General features: G+C 36.6%; 1 protein-coding gene across 2 annotated transcripts in view; it reads left to right on the top strand.

The window, feature by feature from the left end:
- STK3 (serine/threonine kinase 3) overlaps positions 1-26,062 on the top strand; it is a 270,916-nt gene that overhangs the window by 152,828 nt on the left and 92,026 nt on the right. For both annotated transcript variants that reach the window (XM_006730240.3, XM_006730238.3), the window contains one exon: positions 3,424-3,549. In XM_006730240.3, the coding sequence (XP_006730303.1) occupies positions 3,424-3,549 (126 nt within the window). The remainder of the gene's footprint in view (positions 1-3,423; positions 3,550-26,062) is intronic.

Here is a 26,062-nt window from a genome sequence, read left to right as displayed (position 1 = left end):
CCACCCCCCTCCCCTCTAGAACCGTCAGTTTGTTTCTCAGAGTCCATAGTCTCTCATGGTTCGTCTCCCCTGGCCTAGCTTCTTAACTGACCCCTTGCTACCTCCTTTCTTTTCCTCTATAAATTCTGAAATAATAGACTTGTAGTTTCTTATCGACGTGGATGGAACTAGAGGGTATTATGCTAAGCGAAATAAGTCAGTCAGAGAAAGACATGTATCGTATGATCTCACTGATATGAGGAGTTCTTAATCTCAGGAAACAAACAGAGCTTTTTCAATCCTCTGTGCCTTTTCTCACACTCTTTCCCCCACCCCAACCTAGTTTAAAACCCCCCTTCAAAAACAGTCTCCTTCTTACTCTTTGTCTAATTGTTTCTAAATCAAATTAGGTACTCCTCCAGGAAGCCTTCTTCTCATCCTTGTTTAGGCTAGTTGTCATTCCTTGGTGTTCCCATAAGTGCATATCATCTGTTGGTATCCAGTGCTTAATATATGTGTATTAGATAGAATAATTGTCTTGAGTCTCATTAGACTCAATTGAGTCTTATTTTGCTAGATGCCTAGAAGCCATTCTGTCTTTTAAAGGAGTTTTGCACATGTCTTACATATTATGAATTGAATTATGACTCTCAGAGGACAGTCTTATTACCAAGTTTTAGTGGACACAGCTATAGCTTACCTGTATAGATTATACCATGTTGATTTCTAGACCCTGAAAAAGAAACAGTTTTAAAAAAAAAAATTCATGCTGAATTGTTATAGTGGTTTATTCTCCGTGGCACAACATAAACAGTTGCTTAAATTTGAAAGAATCATAGAGTGAAAGGATCCTTTGAAATTGTTAGTTAACTCATAGTAGTTTTTAAAGAATGAGGAAATTGAAACCCCAAAGATATTAAAGGACACAGTTCAAGTTCAGCCTAGTGGCACTAAAGTTGCTGATGGGCAGCCTCCAACCTAAAGTCAACTCCTACCCCAGGATGTCCTTCTCTGAGCATGTGAGGTTGACTGAGATCTGCCATTATTTGAATTGACCCCTGGGTCACTTCTACCTAGTTGTCCCTCCCATTTACAGCAGTCAAAATACTTTCTCTTCATACATTAAGATCTATATCAAACTGTGTTATAGTGTTTGCTTTAACCTTTAAACAGTTGAGAAAACTCAAGAGAATAAGGGAAAGCTATTGTATTTACACTATTTTTGCTTTTCCATTGTTCTTTCTCCTAATGTTTCACAGTCCCTTCTTTATTATTTCCTTTCTGTCTAGAGGACTTCCTGTAAGCCATTTTTTTAAGGTAGGTCTGTAGTAACAAATTCTTAGTTTTCCTTCATCTGAGAATGTCTGGACTTCCTCTTCTTTCCTGAAGGAAATATATATATATATATTTTTTTTTAAGATTTTATTTATTTATTTGACGGAGAGAGGGCACAAGTAGGGGAGCGGGAGAGGGAGAAGCAGGCTTCCCGCCGAGCAGGGAGCCCGATGCGGGGCTCGATCCCAGGACCCCGGGATCACAATCTGAACCGAAGGCAGCCACTTAACGACTGAGCCAACCAGGCGCCCCTGAAGGAAATATTTTTATGTTCTGTTGATCTTTATTAAAATAACTGTCTATTGATGTATAATTATGAAAATTACATTTTGAAACTGTATTGCTGCCTCAAAAGGTTATCTATCTCAATTATGCTTGTAACCTGTCCCTCTACTTTCTCTCACACTTCCCCAGACCCCCTCAATAAAAAAGTCATTGAAGGGGCACTGGGTGGCTCAGTTGGCTGAACATCTGACTCTTGATTGCAGCTCAGGTGATGATCTCAGGATGGTGAGATTGAGCCCCACATCGGGCTCCCCACTGGGTGTGGAGCCTACTTAAGATTCTCTCTCTCCCTCTGCCTCTCCCCCTGCTGCCTCATGTGCTCGCTCGCTCTCACTCAAAAAAAAAAAAAAAAGTCATTGAAAACTCTGGTCTATTCTGGTGGTTTCCCTTCTGTTTATCGGAATTGTAGCAAACTCAGATATTTTAGCTAGATCAGGATGATACAAAAAAAGTTAAAAGTTTTATTAATAGTATAGAAATGAGACAATATATTCTCCTTTTTTTAGTGTTTCTTTGGTCTATTTTAATATGTCAATTATTTAGGAAAGATTAAATTTAAATTATTTAAAAATGAGTTTTCGGTAACAGTATTTTTAATAAAAACATTCCTTTTGAGAAAATATATACATTAACCCCAATACAAAATTTTAATAGGAAATCTGAGTCTCATTCTGCATACGTGCACATGTGAATTTATACACTTGTACTTTGCAATAGCAGAAATACACTTATGCAGGATGCAAAATGTATACCAGGGAAATAAGAGCCCAGGATATATATATTTTAAGTGCAAACTCAATAAATTAGTTAAAATTTTATTACTTAGTAGTGTGCGACCACGTTACAAATTATGTGGCAGTTGTAGCAAAAGTGGCAGGAAGGAACTTTGCACTCAACAGAGACAATATATTCTGAAAGTATTTTTCTTTTATTGCTGTTATTTCTCCATTGGAGATGACTATATTATTCAAAACATAATAAAGTAAAAAATATGTAAAAAGTAACAAAGTAGTTGCCCTCCTTTTGACCACTGTCAGTTTATTAAGATTAATTAAAATTTGTATCACCAGAGTAATTTTAATTAATTTTTAATTTTTTAAAGTTTTTATTTAAATTCCATTTAGTTAACATACAGTGTAATATTAGTTTCAGGTGTACAATATAGTGATTCAACACTTCCACACAACAACACCCGGTGCTCATCTCAACAAGTGCACTCCTTAATCCCCATCACCCACCTCCCCTCTGGTAACTGAAAATCACCACTCTTTTAAAAAATTTTTTCTTATCTTTTTCACTGTCTAATCTATACTTCCTTTGGGCAGTTATATTTTTAAGGGAAATGTCGTTTTATTTACAGGATTACATTTTTTTTTAAAGATTTTATTTTTTTAAAGATTTTGTTTATTTATTTGACAGAGAGAGACACAGCGAGAGAGGGAACACAAGCAAGGGGGAGTGGGAGAGGGAGAAGCAGGCTCCCACTGAGCAGGGAGCCCGATGCGGGGCTCGATCCCAGGACCCTGGGATCATGACCTGAGCTGAAGGCAGATGCTTAACGACTGAGCCACCCAGGCGCCCCAGGATTGCATTTTTTGTGCGTGCTTTAATGGTTTTCTAAAATCAAGTAAACCTAAAAATAAAATCTCAATTTCTAAAGCAGCTGAAATATTCTCTTTTCTTAATGTATACATTTAATTCTGGTTGAAAGAACAGTCATTGAAGTCTGTGATCCTGGTTAGCATTTATGCGTTGTTTTAACATATTTTAGGCATAATTTAGAGAAATCTTTTGAATTTATGCCATTGAATTTTACTTTTCCAGCATCCTTTTATCAAGAATGCAAAGCCTGTATCAATTTTAAGAGACCTGATCACAGAAGCTATGGAGATCAAAGCTAAAAGACATGAAGAGCAACAGCGAGAATTGGAAGAGGAGGAAGAAAATTCGGTTCGTAAATACCCTCAAAAAGTCGATTTTTTTTCTTCTAAGTCATTTTTAATAACTAACATAATTACGCATCACATTTTATGATGTCTAATGCTTCTCTTCTTCACTAATGATGTTTTCCTTGTTTTAAGTTACACATTTTTTTCTGGTTTAAGATCCAGAGTTGAATACCTCTTGGTATTCAGATAGTTATAAAGTCTGAAAACACAAATATTTTTTTACTGATTAAAAATGTCATTGATAACACTATATTTTCCAATAGAAGTTTGTTTTAATCTTATAATTATACAAATAGTATTATTTTGCTAATTTACATTTAGTTTTAATTTCAGAGACTGGTTATCCAGTTGGGATTTCTTTTGAAATTCTTTTACCCTTTTCACCAATTATTAAACCTTGTGTCGTAAGGTATCCCAGGACAAGGACAAGTGTACATCTTTGCAGAGCTGATTTTGGATCATTTTTTTTAGATATGCAATTATATCAGTTAATCATTTAGCAGTGACTGTGGACTGCCTGTTGAGACAGATGTTTTAAACTTATTTTCTAGATGTAAGATTTTACTAATGAATCCACCATTCAGAATTTTAAATAACGTCTTTATAAAGATGGTTTTATTTGTAGCTTTGGGATTGTGTATTAATTCTGTCAAGTTCAATAAATGATATGGAATGAGGTAAAGGCCTTGGTTCTTGCTTTCAAAGGGCTTTATAGTTCCCACCCTATAGTTCCTGCGTGTTGATAGATACAGTCATTGATTTCTCTCCAGTTAACATTTGTAAATGTTAAATTTTTTTCTAGATTTTTTTGGTAGTTTTAAAAGCACTACATTTTATCTTTTTAAAAAAAGTAAGATTGGTCATGTATATATGTTATTATCCCATTTTGCAGATGAGTGAATTTAGGTTAGGAGAGAAGTGACTTACCAAAGTTCACAAAACTAACGAGGAACCAAGAAGAAAAGTACATCTTTTACTTGTAAGCTCCCATATTTGTTCATTAATACTTTATGCTCACTTTGCAGTCAAATCTTACCAGTACTTCTGAAATAAACAACATTGGCTTATCAGAGTTACATAATTTCTGATAAGTTTATATTCACAAAAATATCTAGTTTTTGCCCTTCTGTGGTGGTACCCATCTGCCTTGCTTTCACCTTATGCAAGCTTCATATGAGTGCTGGGCTGGTAAACTGCCTTCAATTAGCTGTCATTGGACACGTGATTGTTTTGCTTTATTCTGTCTTCCCCACTTAATTATAGGCCAGTTTCCATTTTTTTTCTTTTTATTAACATATAATGTATTATTTGTTTCAGGGGTACAGGTCTGTGATTCATCAGTCTTACACAATTCACAGCGCTCACCATAGCACATACCCTCCCCAGTGTCCATCACCCAGCCACCCCATCCTTCCCAGTCCCCTCCATTCCAGCAACCCTCAGTTTGTTTCCTGAGATCAAGAGTCTCTTATGGTTTGTCTCCCTCTCTGGTGCCAGTTTCAATTTTTGATGGATAAAGAACCATTGATTACTCCAGAGTTTACTGACTTTTTACTAGTCTTAAGACCTTGCTGTAGTCACTTTGGTGATTTTCTGCCACTTCAGTGATCTCTTTCTTCACTATTTTCCTCTCCTCTGCTGAGCTCCAGCCACACTGATCTTCTTTCAAATTTTTTATTTTTAATGTGCCAAAAAACTTTCCTCCCTCTGCTTGAAACACTTCTTTCTGAGTACCAGAGTCACTTGGTTCTTCTCATCTTTTGAGCCTCAGCTTTAAATATCACGTGCTCCAAAACTTAGCAGCTTAAAGCAATACACATTTATTAACTCATGATATCTGTAGATCAGTTATTTCAGAAGTGGCTTAGTTGGATGATTTTCACGGTTTCTCCAGAGGTTGCAGTCTAAGTGTTGGTGAGAGCTGTGGTCATCTTGAAGGCTTGACAAGGGCTGGAGTTCTAAGATAGCTCACTCATATGGCTGTTGGTGCGCTGCTTCCATTCCTTGCCGTGTGGGACTCTCTCTGGGGCTACTTAAGAGTCTTCACAGCATGGCAACTGGCTTCTCTTAGAGTAAGTGATCCAAGAGGAAATCTCAATGCTTTTTATGACATAGTCTCAGGAGTTACACACTGTCCCTTCTGCCACATTCAGTTTGTTAAAAGAAGTTACTGGTCATAGAAAATGGTGGAGTGGGGAGCTCCAAGAATCTGTGTCTCCACAGATTTACATGCCTGCCATCCCCCTTTTTCTGGCTCGGCAGCAGCTGTGGGAACAGCAGCAGAGAGAGGTGGTAGGGGAGAGCAGTAGGAACCTTGTTCTCAAAAAATTGTGGTTTTGCATTTTGTCCTGTCTGGTGGTTCCCTGAGGGACCAGCACAGAGGCTTGCCTTTGTTTTGGGCCCCTTGAGCTAGAGCAGCTTCCTGGATGTGTCTGTCAAAAACATCTAAACTTACGAGTGCTAATAAACAAGTTTAGCACAGTGCAGGGTGTAAGATCAACATACAGAAATCAGTGATGTTTTCATCAGAATACATTTTTTTAATTTTATTATGTTATGTTAATCATCATACATTACATCATTAGTTTTAGCAAGCAGGTGAAAGACTTGTAGAGTGAAAAGTACAAAACATTGCCGAAGGAAATTAAAGAGTACCTACATCAGTGGAAGGACATCCTCTATGAATGGATTGGAAGACTTAATAATGTTAAGGTAACAATATTCTCCGAAGTGATTCACAGATTAATCCAATCCCTATCAAAATATCTGGGTTTTTTTGCAAAACAGAAAAGCCAACCTCAAATTCAAATGGATCAAGGGGGCTCCCAAATGGCTAAAACAATATTGAAAAAGAAGAACAAAGTTGATATACTCACCTCCCAGTTTCAAAACTTAACATAAGGCTGTAGTAATCAAATGTGGTACTGGCATAAGGATAGACATACAGACCAATGGAATAGAATTGAGAGTCCAGAAATAAACCCATACATCTATGGCCAATTGATTTCCACAAAGGTATGGAGTCTCTTTGGTGAAAAAACAGATGGCACTGGGACAGCTGGATAGCCACATGTAAAAGAGTGAACTTGGACCCCTACCTCTCATCATATACAAAGGCCTTTTAATATAAGGCCTAATTGGATGGATCAACAAACTGAATATAAAGTTAAAACACTTAGGAGAAAACAGAAGTAATCTTCCTGACTTTGGATTTGGCAATGGGTTCTTAGAAGACCAAAGCATGAGTAATAAAAGAAAAAATAGAAAAAATTTATCAAAATTTAAAATTCTGTACATCAAAGCATATTATCAAGAATTGAAAAGATATCCTATGAAATGGAAGAAAATATTTACAGATTATATATCTGGTAAGGGTCTAGTATCCAAAACATGTAAAGAACTCTGGCAACTCAACAACAGAAATATCTAATTGAAAAATAAGGAAAGGATTTAAGTAGACACTTCTCCAAAGGTATACAAATGGCCAACAAGCACATGAAATGAGGCTCAGCAACATTAGTCATTAGGGAAATGCAAATCAAATCCACAACGAGATATTACTTCACACCTACTAGGTGTGCTATGATTAAACAAACAAAACCAGGAAATAACAAGTGTTGATAAGGATATGGAGAAACTGGAGCCCTCATACATTGCTGATGGGAATGTAAAATGGTACAGCTGTCATGGAAAACAGTTTGGTAGTTCCTTAAAATCTTAAACAGAATTACCATATGATCTAGCCATTCCACTTCTAAGTATATACCCAGAAGAATTGAAAACAGTACTTAAATACTTATACATGAATGTTCATAGCACTATTCACAGTAGACAAAAGTAGATAAATTGTGGCATGTACATACAATGGAATATTATTGAACCATAAAAATAAATAAAATAGTGATACATGATACAATGTGTAAACCTTGTATAATGAAGTGAAAGAAGCCAGACATAAAAAGTCATATTGTATAGTATGAATTAACTGAAATAGGTAAATCCTCAGTGACAAAAATCAGATTGGTGCTTGCCAAAGACTGGAGATGGGGAGTGACTGCTTGATGAGTGAACTATTTTCTTCTGGGGTGATGAAAATATTTTGATGCTAGATCAAGGTGATGGTTATATAACATTGTGCATGTACTAAGTGTCACTGTACACTTAAAAATAATTTTATGTTACTTGAAGTTCATTTCAATTAAAAAATAAAAAGTCACATAGTTTGCCTCACACTTAAGCAGAGGAGAAGTAGACTCTACCTTTTCAGGGAAAATTTCAAAGAATTTATAGACGTGTTTTAAAACTAACAAGAACTGTCCTATTGCTGCAAATTAATTACATTCCTTGCCCATGCATGGAATGGGTATGTTCACTACCTCTTAAGAACTGTCTTTTCTTCACTCTTAAGTATTATCCCTTTACATTATCAGCTCTCAGTCTGGAATTTCGTCTTCTTTTTTTTTTTTTTTTTAAAGATTTTATTTGACAGAGAGAGACACAGGGAGAGAGGGAACACAAGCAGGGGGAGCGGAGAGGGAGAAGCAGGCTTCCTGCTGAGCAGGGAGCCCGATGCGGGGCTCGATCCCAGGACCCTGGGACCATGACCTGAGCCGAAGGCAGACGCTTAACGACTGAGCCACCCAGGCGCCCCTGGAATTTCGTCTTCTAAATCACATTCGAAAAGAGATGAGAATCCTTTAGTCTAGTGAAGACTTGTAAACTAAAGATTAGTTACCTGCCCCCCACATACCTAGTATACCGTGGTGGGTCAGGCGTAAGATTATCATCATAGATAGTTCTGTTCAAAAAGAATGAAGACAGGAGGCACATTAATTAGTAGTCCATGGCAATTTTGGAATGCCGCCAAGAAAGTGTTAGAAGTTCCTTGATTATTTCAGTTCTGTTCTTGCCCTATTTCTCTACGACCCTTTGCTATGCACTCTGAGTTCTTGATTCTACTCTGTCATTCTTCCTTTTTCATGGAAGCTATTCTGTGTTTTGATCTAAATCATTTTCTCAGCCTGCTTCCTACCTGTAAGGGTTCAGTGTCCTCTTTTCATTTTATGCTGTCTCTGTCCTACTGAGACCATGCTATGGTGTTTCTGCCAAAAAAACTGTGGGTGTCCTATAAATCTTATTGTGGTTCACTCCATTAGAACAGGCGACACTCATACATTTTGTTGAAATAATTGCTTCTTTACCTTGGGCTCCTGCTAAGATGCCTATGGGGCAATGCCTTTAAGCTTCTTAAAAACCCTGTTACCTATCTTGGCTCTTTCTGAAGTCTTTTTTTTTTTAAGATTTTATTTATTTATTTGAGAGCGAGAATGACAGAGAGAGAGAGAGTATGAGAGGGGGAGGGTCAGAGGGAGAAGCAGACTCCCTGCTGAGCAGGGAGCCTGATGTGGGACTCGATCCCGGGACTCCAGGATCATGACCTGAGCCGAAGGCAGTCGCTTAACCAACTGAGCCACCCAGGCGCCCCTCTTTCTGAAGTCTTAGCAAAGGACTTTACAGTCACCTCTGCAGCTTGATTTTTAAACACTGTTTTCTGAATGTGCTTTGGATTTGATGTTTGCTTAGAAGCTTTTTCATAATTGTAGCATTGTTTGCTGTCTGAGAGGCTAGGAATTTATAAAACCAGCAAGTCCTGATTTCTTTTTTGTTTAATTATTCTTTCTTAAGCTTTTCTCCTTTTGCATTTTGTTATAAGCAGCAGGAGGAAACCAGGCATCACCTTAAACACTCTGCCTGGAAATCTCCTTAGCTGGACTACCCAATACATTTTTTACTTCCCTGGTTACTATACACAATGTCCTAAATTTTCAGCCACAGCATAATAAGAATATCCTTTTTTCTAGCATCCCGTGTACTTCTTAAACTCTAATTAGCCAATGATTTTTAAAAGGCTAGTTTTAAGTTAGCTGGTGTGGTTTATTGAACTATTATACAGGCACTTGAATGACTGTTTAAATATTTATACAGTAAAAGAGTTAGTGCTTATTGTTTTTAAGTAAGAGAACAAGGCAAACATTCCACATGTGGTATGTTGGATGATTACTTAAAAGCAGAATGGATGGTGCTAATAAGTTGAATTTATGAGATAAGGCACCAAATGCACCATTGACAAGCAGTTATTTTTAAAGTAGATTAAAAGATTGGTAAAGAGTTTACAAGAGTCGCTTTGTCACTGGAGTTTAGGCATTTCCCATGCAGATCACAGTGTTAAGTAAAATACAAAGAGTTGAACAGTTGTAGAAGAATGTTACATTAAGTGAAATGTTGAGTAAAAAAGTGGGATACTTCTTGATGTTACATGCGTGCGTGTGTGTGTGTGTGTGTGTATATATATATGCACATATATATTGTATGCATGTATCAGGCCCTTTATTTTAACTTCCATCTTAAGAAAGTTGTTTGATTTTGTATTAGTTTAGTACTGACTCAAAGAAAAAGATTTTGCCTATTAATGGCCTGAGACTATGTCTTAGAGGTTCTGTTTTTGGAAAAGAAATGGGGACTTTCTGGTGATTTCTTTATGGTTCGAACTCTAAGCTTCTCAGGCTGTGGTCCTTAATGTCTTGAGGTGGCATATCACCTTTAAATGACTCACTGAAGCAGTAATTCTCAGCATGGGTGTGGGGAGAAATGCAGGGGTGCTTTGAAAAATTCACTCCCCTACGGATGATGATGTAGCCTCCATATGAGCATTTCTCAGAACCTTCCTCCTTCTCCTTGCCCCTGTTTAATAAGGGAACTTCAAATCGGTCTACCTGGTGAGAACCTTTTGAACAAGGTAGAGAATAGAACAGCAGAATCAGCTTCAGTCAGTCCCAAGCCTGTCATGTACATAGTTGGTTAAATGGGGTGGGTAGAATTGATCTCAGAGCGGGACAAACTTGGAATTAAGTCCTCATTGTGTTCCCATATAACTGTGTCTTTGGGCAAGTTGCTAACCTGTCCACTTCACTTTCACCATTTGTAAAAAGGGAATTAATGATAGACCACACTTCATAGAGTTCCTGTGGGAATATAATTTTTAAAAATATATCTAAGCACTTTAAAACAGTGATATATTTAGAACAGTAATATATTTAAAAATATATCTAAGCACTTAGAACATAGTATGCTCAATAAAGTTTAGCTTTCATATTTATTTATTTATTTATTTATTTATTTATTTATTTATTTATTTGAAAGAGAGAGACAGCAACAGAGAGCACAGGCAAGGAGGAGGAGAAGCAGGTTCCTCACTGAGCAAGGAGCCCGATGCGGGACTCGATCCCAGGACCCTGGGATCACGACCTGAGTTGAAGGCAGATGCCCAACCGACTGAGCCACCCAGGTGCCCCAGCTTTCATATTTATTAATGCTACTACTTGTACCAGCAGTATTGCTATTAATTCTAACATTTTGGCCAGGTTTTTTTTGTTTTTGTTATTGTTTGGTTTGTTTCGTTTTTGGTTCCTTTGGTAGCTGTTGCTGCTGCTAGTTTTGCTACTCAAAGGGCCACCAACATGATGTCGCTGATCAGATCTCAACCAATATTTATATTCACAATTTCTTTTTAAGTATTTTAAGACATTTTAAGTGGCCACATGTGTTTGGAAGAATTGGCAGAGATTTTTGGAAACCTGCTTGAAGCTTTTAAAAAATATATTTGAGGAAAAAGAGTAAAGAAAATTTATTCTCATTCCTTTACTTCCTGAAAGTAAATTAGATTTAGTAAGAAACATTTATATTTGAGATAAAATTATTGATCAAAATTAAAATTCTTTAAAAGAATTGATTACTGGGACACCTGGGTGGCTCAGTCGTTAAGCGTCTGCCTTCGGCTCAGATCATGATCCCAGGGTCCTGGGATCGAGCCCTGCATCGGGCTCCCTGCTCAGCAAGAAGCCTGCTTCTCCCTCTCCCACTCCCCCTGCTTGTGTTCCCTCTCTCACTGTGTCTCTCTCTGTCAAATAAATAAATAAAATTAAAAAAAAAAAGAATTGATTACTTGCTATTTCTCATTTTCCCCATACAGTTAAATCACAATTTAAAAAAAAAACTCAGTGTTTACATAGTTATGACTATATAAATACTGTTTGCAGAGAAACATTGTAATATATTTTGGTTACATGGTCTTTCTTTCTGTGATTTCTAGAACTAATGATTGTCTCAGTTTTTGTTACTGTTGTTTGTTGTTGTTAATTTTTCTATGGACCATCACTGATTTTTCTCCAGTGCTTGAGCAGTTGTCACTCTAAGACCTCCCTTCAACATCATCCTACGAATTGCCTTTTGTTCTGTTCTGTAATGGATCCGCTCTTCCCTCTATCTTGTGTTTCTTGTTTTACTTCCTTATTCTGATGGGCCCCATCTCCCAGGAGCTTCCAGATATTAGCAGGTTTCTCCCCCCCCTCCCCCCTGCCCCCCGCCCCGGACCTTGTTTATTTGACCGTGTCTTTATTCTACCTTTACCCTTGAGAGATTGAGTATAAAATTCTGGGTATAAAATTCTGGATTGGAAATAACGTTCCCTTAAAATTTTGAAGGTTTGTTCTGTTTTCTAACTCAGCAGAAGACAGATGACAGTCTGATACCTGATCTTTTGAATGTTTTATGGAAGATTTTTCAATCTTCACTTTTCTCTGTTATTTAAAACTTTCATGATAATGTGCCTTGTAGAATTTTTTCCATTCATTGTGTGGAGTGTCTTTTGGCCCTTTCAGTTTGGAAATACCATTAAGTGCTGTGTAATTTTATGTTTGTTTTTTCATGGTACTTTTATCTCTTCTTTTCTCTCTGCTCTTGCTTATTCTCTCTCTCTCTGGCACTCCTTTTATTTGGTTATTGGACTTCTTAGATTTATCATTCAATGGTTTTTTTCTGGTTTTTTCTCTTTTTGTTTTTTCTTGGAGGTCTTATCAAGTTTATCTTCTAAACCTTTTTTTTTTCCCATGTGAACTATATAATTTCCAACATATCCTCCTCTTCCTCATTGTTATTATATTATCACTTTGAATTTTCTTTTGCTTCCTACCTTGTCTCTGTTTCCTTTGTTTTCATCTCTGACTTTTCACTTTATGGACTTTCTTCAAAGGTCTAGTGATTGTATTATAAGCACTAAAATTGCCTATTGGACACTCTATATGTAAGAGTAGAACTAGTTGACTTGCAAACCTTACTGTAAAAGATGTTAGGATCCACTGCTCTGAGGCCTGAATTTGCTTGCTTCTTGTGACTTCTCTCCTTAAAAGCTTAAGTTTTAGATTTCTTTGGTCTGGTGAGTTAGCTGCTACTTACAGATTTATCTGCTTTCTAGCTTCCAAATTTTTGGACATCTCCTTTTCGCTGTTTTCTCCTCTCTCAATGTCTCTGTCTTTATGAGTTTTCCCTTTTCTATGCCTTTATAATTTTGGAAGAGTTTTGGGAGGGATAGGCTTAAACCCACATGCTCAATCCTCCATTTTAGTGGAAACTCTTACCATTTGTCATTTCTTCGGTGTTCTGAAATCATAATTTGAAATATGAGTTTTAATATGGTATTTAATATAGATAAATAAATCTGTAAAACTTCATATATTATAATGATTATAAACTTGAGTGGTCCCTGGGTGGCTCAGTCATTAAGTGTCTGCCTTCGGCTTAGGTCATGATCTCAGGGTCCTGGGATCAAGCCCCATATTGGGCTCCCTGCTCAGCCACTCCCCTTGCTTGTGTTCCCTCTCTTGCTGTCTCTCTCTCTGTCAAATAAATAAATAAAATCTTAAAAAAAAAAAAATGAAACTCCTTGAATACTCCTAAATTAGCACAATTCAAAGAAAAATTATAGTCTGTTCTGTTCTGGTTTATTCCGGACAGTTTGTAATAGTGACCTAAGAAGGGAAGGGAAGCTTCTAAAAGGTAACATTACACAAAATCAGGGCAATTTAAGGCAAATTAGTAGTTGGTAAGAATAGAAGTAAACGGGTATGTCTCTTTTTTTTGAACCACTGTGTCTGTTACAACTAATTTTCTTTTTATTTATTTATTTTTAAAGATTTTTATTTATTTATTAGAGAGAGAGAGAGAATGAGAGAGAGAGCACGAGAGGGGGGAGGGTCAGAGGGAGAAGCAGGCTCCCCGCTGAGCAGGGAGCCCGATGCGGGACTCGATCCCAGGACTCCAGGATCATGACCTGAGCCGAAGGCAGTCGCTTAACCAGCTGAGCCACCCAGGCGCCCTACAACTAATTTTCTTTAGATGGTGGACTAAAGAAAGGTACACTCTTGGACCCTCCAGCCCCCAGCATTTGAGAATAATTATAGAATAATGAACCATTATCTGATTGATGCTACATTTGTCTTAACATTTATATCTGTGATGTCAAGGTTGTTTGCTTTGTAACCTCTCCTTATTTTCATTTGTAACTCATCTTGATTACCTTTGGCTCGTGAAACTTGCTGATTTTTTTTTTTTTTTTAATTTGCTCCAATTTGGGAGATTCATTTGGCCAGTATCTGCTAGTTATAGTTCTGGAGACTGGTTACCTTTTAGGATATGCCAGGAGTTTTTGGATGGATATTTTGATATCCTAGTTTTCATTGATGTTTTTACACATTCTTTTTTCTTCCTTTTTGATGATTTCAAAGATGAATGTTTTTTTTTATTTTTCAGCATGGAGTGAGCTTTGTACTGCCAAGTTTTATTTCTGCATTTATTTTTTTCCTGGAGGACTGTATTGTTTGACAGCCTTTATGGTAGCTATCTTTAGCCCTGACCCTGGATTGGTCCTTATCCAGTGAACGGGCTAATAGGACACAGAGCCATGTTGGCCCTGGACCATTGGAAAATTTTATAAAGCTAAATTTTGAGATAATGAAGACTGAATTCTTTTCCTGATTCTAAAAACCTAGAGCTGTGAAATTCACCATATTGAGTTGCTACATTATAAGAGACATTTATATTTGATATTCAGTATTAATACTTAAGCTTATTGTGGATCCTGCTTTTTCCATTCTCAGTGAGTGCAATTTCCTGAGAATTTATGAGTTATACCCGTATCACTTATAATTTTTCCAAATTTAATTTTCTTCTACATAGTTCAGCTTACTACAGATGGAGAAAAATTTGTGGCCTAAAATTAAATAGATATTTCCATCAACTCTCAATGTGACTTTTGAAAAGGAAACAGTTTATGATAACCATTTCAAGATATGTTGTTTTTAAAAATTTTAGTTCTGTACACCTGTGTCCTGGGTAACTCTTATAAACAACCCTCCTTAAATATTTTTTTTATTCCAGAAAGTATGGGACATGAGTGGAAAATAGTGCCTTATGAATTTGATTTTTATACCTATTATAGAAAAAGCTAGTCTGATGAGAAGACATCCTGACAAATTGACATGTTTTGATAGGTGTTGAGGTAATTGTACAGATTTAAAAAATTAAACAAATTGCAAACAGAGATTTCTGCAGCAGTTTAATCCCAATATCAAGTTTTTGTGTTAGTTTTAGCATTGCTAAACATGACAAAGATTTTTTTTTTTTTTTTGGCATTTCTGAGCATGTGATATAAATTTGGTGCTGAGATGAGTCAACTGTATAACATAGTAAGAAAGAATTTGTTTCCTAGATGTTAGTGGAAGATATTCCCAAATCTGTAGTGTAAGATAATTAAATAACATAACTATATTTGTTCATATTTACTGTAAATACTTAAATTGCCTATAGAAAGTCCACTTTTTAAAGTGCATCTGCTTATAGAGTTGCTCTTTCTATTCAGTAGAACTTTAAAAATACAATATTTTGTTGTCACCAAGGAGCATGAATAGCAGAGTATAAAGCAAAGGTATGTGGATTGTTTCTGCCATATAAATTAAAAAAATCTTATCCAGTAAAAGATGCCATTTTAAAAATAGGACGGGCTTCTGTGCTTTCTTTTTTTTAAAGCATATACATATTGAAGTTTGCTAAATATATATTTCTTGTTATGTCACAATATCACAAATACATTCTGTCAACATGACTTATTACTGTTGATGTTACCTATGATCACCTGGCTGAGGTAGTGTTTATCAGGTTTCCTCACAATAATATTATTCTATTCCCCTTTCCACACTTCACACTTTGGAAAGAAATCATACTATACAGCCCACACTTAAGGAGTGGAGAGTTATGCCCCTTCTGTTTAAGGGCAGAGTGTCTATATAAATTATACGGAATTTTTCTACACAGGAGATTTGTCTATTCTTCCCATTTATTCAGTCATTTATGTCAGTGTTGATTCATGGTTATTTAATTTACACTTTGCATTTGAATTTAATACTTCTTTATTTATTTTGTTACTCAAAGTGTTCTAGCTTTGACCATTGGGAGACTTCTAATTGGCACCTTTGTCTCTTTGACATACCCCCATCATTGTGGGGTTTTTAGGGTTTTTGTTTTTAGTATTTCTTACTCTCTGACACTGTAAGATACTTATATATCTTGTGTATTTCCTGCCACAATCCTAGAATTGTAGGAGCCTTAGTTCTTTTAATTAGAGACTGGCATTCAAACCCAAGAGCTGGACTTGGTGTGCTTATTGCTACTGTGGGATGTTATAGACCCTCTCAGCTGACAGAGCAAATGGGTTTATACTAACCTGTGTATAAACACATACCCATAAACTATACATCTATGTGTGTATGTATGTGTATATATCTGTATCTGTCTACATATCTCCATCTGTATCAATATGAAGCTGAACATGAGTTCATACTAATATCACTGGCTCTAACCCATTACCACAGGGATCATTCTATGTGCCTCCCCTTGCTTGTTTATAACCTCCCACAGCAATGGTGAGAAATCTGGCTCCCATCATCTACTACTCCTTTGCTAAATACTTCAATTCCTGTATACATGTATAGTGGTTTCAGAATTGTTAATCCATAGCCCCATGGGAAACAACTTTACCAACTAGAACACGGTTCTTCTGTACAGTTCTTTTTATTTTTAGTCTTACAGACTTGACTCACTTCCAAGGTTACTCAGTTTATTAGGACCTTTTCTACTTACCTCCTTCAGTGAAGTTCTTTTATACATTTGTAATACAATTAGATTTGTGTGTGTATGTGTATGTCACACTCTGCATCCCATTCTGGGATTTCCTGACCTCTTAAGTGATTTTTAAAAATTTATGTACATTCAAGTTCAGTCTTTATGGTGTAAATTTCTATGGGTTTTGACAAATGTGTGGTGGTACATATATACTATTGCAGTGTCATACAGAATAGTTTCACCACCCTAAAAAATCCCCGTGCTTCACCTATTCAACTCTTCCTCTACCCCTGAACCTTTTGTAATCACTCATCTGTTAATGATCTATAGTTTTGCCTTTTCCATAATGACATATAGCCTTTTTAGACTGGTTTATCTCACTTAACCAAATGCATTTACAATTCATCCATGTCTTTTTGTTAGCTGATGTTTTCACTGAATAGTATTACATTGTGTGGATGTACCAGTTTGTTTATCCATTCACCTACTGAAGGATATCTTGATTACTTCTAGTTTTTGGCAACTGTGAATAAAGCTGCAGTATACATTTGCATACTGACTTTTATGTGGATGTAAGTTTTCAGATTAGTTGGGTAAATACCTAGGACCGTAATTGCTGAATTTTATGGTATGTTTAATTTTCTAGAAATTGTCAAACTGTCCCTTTTGTATTCTCATCGACAGTGAATGAGAGTTTATGTTGCTACGCATGTTCACCAGCAATTCATAGGAGTTAGTGTTTTTGCATTTTAGTCATTCTAATAAGTGTTTAATGCTATCTCAGTGTTAATTTGCAATTCCTAATGATAGAAATGTTCGGCATTTTTATATGCTCATTTGCCAATTATATATCTTCTTTGATAAAGTGTCTGTTCGGTACTTTCCCCTGTTTTAAAATTTGTTTTATGTTGTTTGTTCTTATTGTTGATTTTTAGGAGTTCTTTGTATATTTTGGACACTAGTCTTATACAATATATGTGTTTTGCAAATATTTTCTCCCAGCCTATGGTTTTTCTTTTTATTCTCTTCATTAACAGTGTCTTTCACAGAGGAGATGTTTGTAGTTTTGATATCCCCCATGAGTTTTTTTCCATGAATCTTGCTTTTAGTGTTTTATCTATAAACCCACCATTAAACTCCAGGTCACATAGATTTTCTCCTGTGTTTTCTTCCAGAAGTTTTCTGGGTTATATTAAGGATCTGTGATCTATTTCGGGTTAATTTTTGTGAAAGCCATGAGGTCTGTGTCTTGGTCCTTTTTTTGGCATGTGGTTGTCCAGTTGTTCCAGCACCCTTTGTTTAAAAAGAGTATCCTTTCTACATTGAGTTGCCTTTCGTGTCTTTTCACAGATCAGTTGACTGTATTTTTGTGGGTTTGTTTCAGGGCTCTTTATTCTGTTCCATTGATTTATCAGTGATATATGTGTCTATTATACTGTCTTGATTATAGTAATTTTATAAAAGTCTTAAAATTGGATACTGTGAGTCCTTCAACTTTATTTTTCTTACTTAGGACTATGTTGGCTGTTTTAGGTCTTTGCCTTTCCATACAGACTTCAGAAACATTTTGTCAACATTTACAAATTAGCTTGCTGGACTTTTACGTGCTGGACTTTTTATTGGGATTTAATTGAATCTATACACCAAGTTAAGAAGAAATTACATCTTAACAGTATTGGGTCTTTTAATCCACAAACATGGAATGTCTCTCAACTTATTTATAACTTTGATTTCTTTCATCATTGCACACAGATTCTGTACATATTTTGTTAGATCTAAGTGGTTTTAGATAGGTTTGTTTTTTGTTTTTTTGTGGGGTTTTTTTCGTGCTATTAAAAATGTTTTTGTATTCCTGGAATAAATCCCATTTGATTACAACATATGATCCTTTTAATGTATTGTTGAATTCAGCATGCTAATATTTTGTTGAGGATTTTCGCATCTGTGTTTATCAGGGATATAGGCCTATAATTTTCTTTTTTTTGTGGTATCCTTGTTTGGTTTTGGTATCAAGGTAATGCTGGCCTTGTAAAATGTGTTTGGAAGAGTTCCCCCCTCTTCTGTTTTTTGGAAGAGTTTGAGAAGGATTGGTATTAATTCTTCTTTGAATGTTTTGTAGAATTTACCAGTGAAGGCTTCTGCTCCTGGAATTTTGTTGGTTTTTGATTACTGAATCAATCTCCTTGCCAGTAATTGATCTGTTCAGATTTTCTATTTTTATTTTTCTGTTTCATCATGATACGCTTTTGGTGTATGTTTCTAGGAATTTATCCATTTCTTCTAGGTTGTTCAGTTTGTTGGTGTATAATTGTTCATAGTAGTTTCTTATGACCCTTTGTATGTCTGTGTTACTAGTTGTAACATCTCCTCTTTCTGATTTCTGATTTGAGTCCTCTCACGTTTTCTTAGGGAATCTAACAACAGGGTTGTCAATTTTGTTTATCTTTTTAAAGAACCAGCTCTTAATTTCATTGATTTGTCTATTGTCTTTTTAGTCTCTGTTTCATTTATCCCTGCTCTAATCTTTGTTATTTCCTTTTACGAACTTTGGGCTTCATTTGTTCTTTTTCTAGTTCCTTGAGATATAAAGTTAGGTTGTTTATTTGAGCCTTCTCTTGTTTCTTGAGGTAGATATTTATTGCTATGAACTTCCCTCTCAGAAATGCTTTTGCTGCATCCGATAAATTTTTGCATGTTATTTTTCCATTTTGTTTCAAGGTATTTTTTTTTTTTTTATTTCTCTCTTGATTTCTTTTTTGACCCACTGGTTATTCAGTAGCATCTTGTTTAATCTCCACATTCTTATAGTTTTCTTTTTATAACTAATTTCTAGTTTCATACATTTGTGATTCAATACCCACAAATCAGGTCGCAGCTTTTCACTCTGTGTCACAATAGACTCCTGCCACCTTGCACACCATGCAACTGCTTTTCTGGGACCATGCAAATGGTGCCGGGTGTGCCGGGAGGCTCTCTTCTGGGGGAGCGGAATGGGTCTGTGTCTTGCTGGGCCCTTTAAGATTTGGACTTTTGAATCCCAGCCACCAGCCAGAGATAAAACAGAACTGTGGTGCAGGCATGCCAGGGGGCACAGACAGGTTGAGGGCAGTGATCTGACGAAAGCCTTGGACACAGGAGAGGAGATTGTTCACTTTTCTGTGGGGGGCCTCCTGAACAGTGGTGGCCATGAGTACCCCTCCCCAGAGACCAGAAGGTGGGGCCTCCCCCCCAACCCCGCCCAGCACAGTTGGACTTCAGAGAGAAACAGCACCGGTGGAGTGGTGGAGTTGCTTACACCAACCCCCTCCCCCTCTCCCCCTCCTCCCTGGCGCCTGGCAGGGGCATCTTTGCAAGAGCAGGTCTGACTGTGAGCCAGTCCAGTGGGTCTCTCCCTCAGAAGACCGACACAGGCGCCCTGCCCCATCCTTCCCCCCCTACCCCCATGTACCAGGTCTGCTGATCATAGAGTGCTCCAAAGGGTCAGCTTCAGTTCTGGTGGAAATAGGACCAGGCTTTCTTTTATTTTTTTTTCTTTTTTCTTTATTGCTTACAAGAGACTCATTTTAGATCCAAAGACACCTCCAGATTGAAAGTGAGGGGGTGGAGAACCATCTATCATGCTAGTGGACATTAAAAGAAAGCCAGAGTACTGATATCAGACAAACCAGATTTTAAATCAAAGACTATAATAAGAGATGAAGAAGGGCACTGTATCGTAATAAAGGGCTCTATCCAACAAGAATAAATATTTATTCCCCAACTTGGGAGCAACCAAATATGTAAATCAATTAATAACAAACTTAAAGAAACTCATTGATAATAATACAATAATAGTAGGGGACCTTAACACCCCACTCACAGCAATGGCCAGATGATCTAAGCAAAAGATCAACAAGAAAACAATGGTTTTGAATGACACGCTGGACCAGATGGACTTAACACACATATTCAGAGCATTTCATCCTAAAGCAACAGAATGCATGTTCTTTTCGAGTGCACATGGAACATTCTCCAGAATAGATCACATACTGGGTCACAAATCAGGCCCCAACCAGTACAAAAAGATTGAGATCATACTGTGCATATTTCCAGACCACAACGCTATGAAACTTGAAGTCAAGAACAAGAAAAAATTTGGAAAGACCACAAATACGTGGAGGTTAAAGAACGTCCTAGTAAAGAATGAATGGCTTCACCAGGAAATTAAAGAAGAAATGAAAAAAATACATGGAAGCAAATGAAAGTGAAAACATGACAGTCCAAAACCTTTGGGACGCAGCAAAGGCGGTCCTAACAGGGAAGTATATAGCAATACAGGCCTTCCTCAAGAAGCAAGAAAACTCTCCAGTATACAACCTAACCTTACACCCAAAGGAGCTGGGAAAAGAACAGCGAGTAAAGCCTAAAACCAGAGAAGAAGGGAAATAATTAAGATTAGAGCAGAAATAAATGATACAGAAACTGAAAAAAAAAAAAGTAGAACAGATCAATGAACTAGGAGCTGGTTCTTTGAAAGAATTAACAAAATTGATAAACCCCTAGGCAGACTTATCAAAAAGAAAAGAGAAAGGACCCAAATAAATAAAATCACAATGAAAGAGGAAAGATCACAACCAACACAGCAGAAATACAAACAGTTGTAAGAGAATATTATGGGGCGCCTGGGTGGCTCAGTCATTAAGCGTCTGCCTTCGGCTCAGGTTGGGATCCGAGGGTCCTGGGATCAGGCCCTGCATCGGGCTCTCTGCTCTGCCAGAGGCCTGCTTCTCCCTCTCCCACTCCCCCTGCTTGTGTTCCCTCTCTCGCTGTGTCTCTCTCTGTCAAATAAATAAATAAAATCTTTTTTTTAAAAGAGAATATTATGAGCAGTTATATGCCAACAAGTTGGATAATCTGGAAGAAATGGACAAATTCCTAGAAATACAAACTACCAAAACTGAAACAGGAAGAAACAGAAAATTTGAACAGACCCATAACCAGCAAAGAAATTGAATCAGTAATCAAGAATCTCCCAACAAATAGGGGAACGCAAATCAAAACCACAATATCACTTCACACCTGTTAGGATGGCTATTATCAGGGCAAGAAATAACAAAGATGTGGAGGAAAGGAAACACTTGTGCACTGTTACTGGGAATTTAAATTGGTGCAGCCACTATAGAAAACAGCATGGATGTTTCTCAAAGAACTACCATATGATCCAGCAATTGTACTTCTGGGTATTTACCCAAAGAAAACAAAAACAGGAATTCAAAAAGATATGTGCATTCTCCCATATTCATTGCTGTATTTATTTACAGTAGTCAAGATATGGAAGTAACCTAAGTGTCCATCAATGGATGAATGGATAAATAGTGTTATTATATATACAGTGGATTGTTATTCATCCATAAAAGGGTGAAATCTTTCATTTGTGACAGCATGGATGGACCTTTTGCTAAGCAAAATGTCAGAGAAAGACAAATACCATATGATCTCTCTTATATGTGGAATCTAATAAAAACAAAAACAGAAAAACGAAGTTCATAGATACAGAGGACAGACTAGTTGCTGCAAGAGGCAGGGGCTGGGAGTGGGGGAGTGAGGGAAATGGATGAACTTTTTTCTTTTTTTTTTTAGTTTAAATAAATTGAATAAAAATTTTTAAAAAGCAAGAAAGAAACCAACTATCCTCAGCTCCACTGAGTACCCAAAGCCCACTGTTGTTGCATTTGAACAAAGCGAGATGCAAACTACCCTAACAAAAGGGTGATGCTACAGATTCCGTCAGTGGGCCTAAATTCCAAGTTGCTTCATTCGGAAAACTAAAGAATTTGAGTTGGCATTTAAGATTTAAAAAAATTTGGGGCACCTGGGTGGCTCAGTTGGTTAAGCGACTGCCTTCGGCTCAAGTCACGATCCTGGAGTCCCAGGATCGAGTCCCGCATCGGGCTCCCTGCTCAGCAGGGAGTCTGCCTCTCCCTCTGACCCTCCCCCCTTCTCATGTGCTCTCTCTCTGTCTCTCAAATAAATAAATAAAATCTTTAAAAAAAAAAAGATTTAAAAAAATTTAATTCCAGATTTCCAATTTTTTATTGCTGGTATATATAGGAAGCAAATGATTTTGTATTTTGCCCTTACATCCTATGACCTTATTTATACTTGCTTATTAGTTCCAGTAGTGTTTTGTAGATTTTTTGAAATTTTCTGCATAGTCATGTCTTCTAGAAATAAAGGTAGTTGTATTTCTTTCTCTCCAATCTTTATAACTTTTATATATTTTTTTTGTCTTACTGCACTCACTAGACCTCAGTATTCTTTTAACTTTGATGTTTCTGCATCCTCACTAGGTTTCTCTTTCTCCTTGTTTCAGAGGATTTATCATTTTTTCATTCATAAAGATACATCTAGAAGAAAACTAAGATATTTGCCTACAAGAAGATTGCAGTCTGGTGGTGAGACACCAAGTGAACTGGTGACTGATGACAATGCGCTACGACAAATACTGTGATAGAGATATGAATAAAGAACAGAAATTGTTGTTTTATTGCCCCTTGATTTTCTTTCTACCTCCCTTTAAAGGTGTCTTCTCTGCTTGCCTTTTCTATCAGTCACATTATTTCTTTCTTCTAGGGCCTTTTTCTTCAGCCTAAACATGTATATTTTGACCATTAAAGAAAGGGGGGGAATCAACAAATTATTCACAAACAAACTTTATGATAGAATAGTCAGAGCCTTTGTTTCTTCACTTAACCACATTTTCTCTCCACCCCTTCTACTGTGGTGAAATACTCTGCCAGCAGTACTCTCTCCAAGGCGGCTTTCTGGGTAAGACGGGGTCGCTTTAGCTCTTGTTTAATTTGAGGTGTCCCTGGCTCATCCAAGTCATTTTGGGTAGCAGGCAGTTGGATATGCAGGCTTGAACCCTAAGGGAGAGCACAGGCAATTAGGAATCAGCAGGCTTTTTGCAGTTCGTAATGAAACCAGAAGCAAAAATAGGATTGCTCAAAGAGTGTTTAAAGAAAATTTTAAGTTGGTGCTTCTTCCTAGACTACTTACTTCACCCTCATTTGCCTGATGAACTCCTTATCCTTCAGGAGTTGTCTTGGACATTGATTCCTCTGGAAAGGGGGAAACTTTCATGATGTTCCTGTAAGCTTCAGTTGAGCAAGTGCTCCTATATGGTTCCTATATGGTATCCTCTGTTTACCTCTATGAGAATATTACCTGACTTTATCTACTTTCTACCTCTCTCCACTAAACTATACATTTCTCAAGGACAAAGACTATATTTTAGCACACTGCCTGCACACAGTATTTATTATATATATATTTAATTTTTGAATCAACAGCTATGTATATAATGTATACTTATCATTGTAATAAAACCTTTATAATGGCTTCTACCTGACTTTTACTCCTTATTATGTAGCATAGTGCCACATGATTATCATCAGCACAGAATGTATTTGCATTTAATGAATAAGGTACACAGTGGTACTGAAGTATTTTCCTTCAGCAGTTCTTAAACCAAATGTGATAAATATTTGGTTGGGGGTGTAGGGGAGGATTGCGTGTTTTTTTTGTTTTTTTTGTTTTTTTGGCTTCCCTTATACTCCTCTGCTCCAGAGTTTCATTTGTATCAGTAATGTAAATTACACATTAAAATTAATATTCTTATTTTAGTGTACTTCTAGTAGTCTTCTTCTGAATTATATGCTTTGGAGGGTGATTTCTCAAAATCATTTCATAATATTATTATTTCTGAGTTTATACAGTGATATTTCTTCTGTTAAATGTGTATTGAAGTTTCTATTTTCTATTAAACAGTATCATAATAGAACAGAAAAAGAGTAAAGAAAGGATGAGGAAAAGAAAAATTTCAGACAGATTAGCCTTTTTATTCTATAAACATAAGATATACAATCATAAATCTTTTAATATAAAGCAATTTAGAATGCAGTGTGATAAAGTAATATGAATGTTTGATATTTCCTATTGTATGTTTCTGTCAATTTTGTGGAATCAGCAACTGTTCATTGGCCTCCTGCTATTATATGGAAATCACTGGGGAGGTTACTGAATGTAGGCAACCTGTCCTTTAAGAAACATAAATATTGCTTATTTAAAAATATAACTTACAACATGGCTCTGGTTATATTTTGAAATATATCAGCTTAAAATAAGTAGCTACTAGTGTCTTTCTGAAAAGTATTGATCGTATGTTAGTAAATAGAATAACCTGTTTTATGAACCTATATTATCTGTGTAAATCTCCAATTAATGGAATTTGTTCTAGTGTTTTGTCTTTGGTGCCCTCTTGTGGATTTTTTATAAACTGCTTGTAACAACACTTTTTAAAGGTGTTTTTTATTTTTAAATATTTGATTTTAGAATCTTTATATTTTGTCAATCTTTTGACATGCTTTTGGCTGCAGGAGAAAAAAGAAAAACCATGGTTATGGTTGCTTTTACTTTTTAATTTACTCTATTGTATATCAGTATTGTGCACAGGGGATGTAAGATAATCTTTTGTTTGGAAACTTTTAATATAATGCCAAGAACTTGTGCAGTCTTGCTTCATGGAGCCTCTGAAGTCCTGCCCACACGCCTTCTCACCACTTAGGCTTGTACTGATGAACAAGTCTTTTATGACTTTTGGAAATTGTGAATGCTTTGATGTAACTTTAAAACATGCCTGTGAACATGCAAAAAGTTAGGATCCATGAAGGCAGAAGTTTCTGTTTGTTAAAGACAGGTATGTCAAAGACAGCAGCTGTATAAGCTTTTATGCGTCTCTTGCAGTGAAACATAAGGACCACCTACTTATAGCAGTGGGAAGAAAGTTCATTCTTTGTACAGATTTTCAGATACTGTAAATCTTAGTAGCTTTTAATTGGCGAATACCAATTTATTACTTTTTTCAGCCTGTCAGACATTGAAGCAGGGCTTCAGGACACCTGTTCGAAGGAGAGGATTTTTGATGTTTTCTCAGTAGTTCTTAGCTCAGTTGAGTTGAATGTGGTCCTAATGATACCAGAGTTAACCAGCTGTTCTGCTGTGGGCCATTTCACTGGTAACACAGTGAAATAGACGCTGCAGGGTTTATTGATAAAGAGACAGTGGGGTAAGCGCTCCCCTCCACTGTATTGGGAAGTGGAATTTGAAGGTAATGCTGTGTGGGCCCCATCAGACTTTCACCTTGCTGGAGCAGAGAGGTATTTTTAGTTCAGTTGTACCATCGGGCTCTTCCTTGCTGTGAGACATAGAAGCAAATGGACAATGGTACCCTTTGACTTCTGCTTTTACTAATTCAAGTAATAACGCAAATTTATTTGTTGACACAGGTTAGCATGTTAGTGTAACCAACAACCCCGAATTTAGTTATGCCCAGGGAGAGAAGTGAAAGATTCCTGCCATACTTTTCCCCGATTTTATGTCCGTTCCCTTGAAGTTGCACCATATATGCCTGATTGATTTCTGTTTGATTCTTTCACCACAAATTGATCTTAAAATTTCAGTGC

This window comes from Leptonychotes weddellii, chromosome 4 (genome assembly GCF_054177405.1).
Source record: "Leptonychotes weddellii isolate Sample4059 chromosome 4, ASM5417740v2, whole genome shotgun sequence".
Classification (NCBI taxonomy): Eukaryota; Metazoa; Chordata; class Mammalia; order Carnivora; family Phocidae; genus Leptonychotes; species Leptonychotes weddellii.
The sequence above is the reverse complement of the archived record's forward strand: the minus strand, read 5'-3'. Positions and strand labels throughout refer to the sequence as shown.